Source organism: Priapulus caudatus, unplaced genomic scaffold (assembly GCF_000485595.1).
Source record: "Priapulus caudatus unplaced genomic scaffold, Priapulus_caudatus-5.0.1 Scaffold551, whole genome shotgun sequence".
Lineage (NCBI taxonomy): Eukaryota > Metazoa > Priapulida > Priapulimorpha > Priapulimorphida > Priapulidae > Priapulus > Priapulus caudatus.
Genome location: NW_014577612.1, coordinates 141,583 through 144,072, shown reverse-complemented (window position 1 = coordinate 144,072; position 2,490 = coordinate 141,583). Strand labels below are relative to the sequence as shown.

Sequence of the window (2,490 nt, the reverse complement as noted above, 5' to 3'; positions counted from 1 at the left end):
CGAGAGCGAGAGCGAGAGCGAGAGCGAGAGCGAGAGCGAGAGCGAGAGCGAGAGCGAGAGCGAGAGCGAGAGCGAGAGCGAGAGCGAGAGCGAGAGCGAGAGAGAGAGAGAGAGAGAGCGAGGGAGAGATATGATAGTGTTACCCGGTGTTGCTGTGGGTTGCAATGGTGCTGCCTCTGTGATAGTTTGGTTTGTAAGAGCCAGCGCTATTTCTGATGCTATAAGTCACGTTGTTTATTGTTTTAAGTTCTAACTTACAACAACAAAAACACCTTTTCATAACTGCTGATGTCACAATAAAATCTAGCTTCTATTACTATAAAGAAGAAATCTTCTCTGGGCTGGTTTCTCTGGGCTGGTTGGGCTGGGTTGGGCTGGGCTGGGCTGGGCTGTGCTGGGCTGTGCTGGGCTGGGCTGGGCTGGGCTGGGTGGTCATCATAATAGTACTTTCTCTCCATGCCAGACACGAAACACGACAAATTGGCTTGCTGAGCGGATGATCAAGGAAGGCCATGCTGTGGCTCTGCTCAACGGAGACATGCAGGTTGATCAGCGAGTCGCAGTTCTCGATAGGTTCCGAGATGGCAAGGAGAAAGTTCTCATCACGACAAATGTCTGCGCGAGAGGTACGAACCATGTTGTCACGAAAGCCCTCTACTACTTGACTTGCAGTAAGGCCATAATAAAAATATTGTTTGTTTGCCCTCATCCGACCGACCCGCCAAAAGGGGGCCGACTAAAAAATTTGATTGATCTTTTTTTCTTTTTTCTTTTAATTGTATTAGTGTACATTATATAAATCTGTAGGCAATACATTATATGTACCAAGCAAAACAAATATTCAACATAAAAGGTATCTCCACGCAGGCACACCCGAGCATGTAGACACCATGCTGAATTTGTAAAAAAGACACATTCAAAAAAAAAGTTTGCCCTCACGCAACCCAGGCTGAAAAGTTTGGGTAGGTAGGTAGGCTTCTTGCCGTAACTGGAGGAGGAGGAAAGGGGAAGTACGTAATGGATCATAACTGGAGGAGGAGGAAAGGGGAAGTCCGTAATGGGCCAGGAGCAAAGAGGAAGTCCGTAATGGGCCGTAACTGGAGGAGGAAGAAAGGGGAAATCCGTAATGCGCCGTAACTGTGATTCCGTCAGGACGACACGTCGGAGTCTATCGTTTCCTGATTGCAGGATTCCTATGACGGTTACTAATTCAGCGTTGGAGATATCGGGTCGCCCCAGTGGCCTGAGACATGTAACATTTGAGTAGGACTGGCTGATTTGTAGGGATTTGACGATAGGATGTAGAGCAGAAATTGAAATGTCCAAAATCAGGGTGGGCTGGATACCACAAACAAGCAGCCAAGGGCCACATTTAGGCTACAATTAAAAAATTCTTTGTCATTACGGACTTCCACCTTTCCTCCTCCTCCAGTTACGGTCCATTACGGACTTTCCCTTTCCTCCTCTTCCAGTTACGGCCTATTACAGACTTCCCCTTTCCTCCTCCTCCAGTTACGGCCTATTACGGACTTCCCCTTTCCTCCTTCTCCAGTTACGGCCCATTACTCACTTCCGCGTTTCTGCGCTCGATCTCTAGGCATAGACGTGGAGCAGGTGAACGTCGTCGTGAACTACGACCTTCCGATGGAGAGGAACTCGATCGACTGCGAGACGTACTTGCACCGCATCGGCCGGACGGGCCGCTTCGGCAAGACGGGCCTCGCGATCAACCTCATCCAATCACGGCAGATGCCGATGCTGCACCGCATACAGGAGCACTTCGGTGAGTCACCCACGCGCGTATCGGGGCGTATCGGAGCGTATTGGGGCAAGGATAAAATCAGGAATGTCCAGCCTGTGCGAGATGGCTACCACGTCCCCTCAGATGTACATTGCTAGGTGGGTCATGCTAGATGACCAAGTTTGTGCGTAGTTGGTTGTACCAAGTTGTGCCAGATTATCGTGGGTGTACGCAGTCTTCGCGACTTTGCTGTCTACTTTGCTGTTGACTTTGCGGGGGCTTTGAGGGCAAGTGCTGTCTTTTAGACTGTCCCATCACGATAATGATTGCCTAGGGCTGCCTGTCAGTCTTGCTAGGTGGATAGGTCAGTTGCTTGATTCGGCGGTATCGTGTGATAATGAACAGTGGCTTTTATGTGGTGTTACACTTGAAGTTTTACTTGATTACTTGTATGGCTATGTGTAATCAATACGTGACGTAAGTGAGGCTTAACTACATTGGTAAACAATGTGGAACAAATATCCCCATGAATGTTATCAGTTATTCTAGCATCAATTGTAAATGCGTGCAGTGCTAATTCAAGCTATTGTTTTGCAGGCCGAAAGATAGAAAAGTTGGATACAGATGACGCGGATGAATTAGAAAATCTAGCATAACCGTGGCATTGATATAACTGCTTCTGACTGTACAAAAAGGTGTATTTTGATGTTGGTTGAGAAATTTTCTATCTATGCAGTTCTGATCAGAAG

At 47.8% G+C, this 2,490-nt stretch overlaps 1 protein-coding gene across 2 annotated transcripts in view; it reads left to right on the top strand.

Annotated features, from left to right (window-relative positions):
* Nucleotides 1–2,490, top strand: part of LOC106811552 (ATP-dependent RNA helicase DDX19B-like) — a 12,100-nt gene that overhangs the window by 9,260 nt on the left and 350 nt on the right. For both annotated transcript variants that reach the window (XM_014815221.1, XM_014815220.1), the window contains exons 9-11: nucleotides 464–626; nucleotides 1,598–1,783; nucleotides 2,339–2,490. The exon at nucleotides 2,339–2,490 is cut by the window's right edge and continues 350 nt beyond it. In XM_014815221.1, the coding sequence (XP_014670707.1) occupies nucleotides 464–626; nucleotides 1,598–1,783; nucleotides 2,339–2,397 (408 nt within the window). In that variant the 3' untranslated portion in view covers nucleotides 2,398–2,490. The remainder of the gene's footprint in view (nucleotides 1–463; nucleotides 627–1,597; nucleotides 1,784–2,338) is intronic.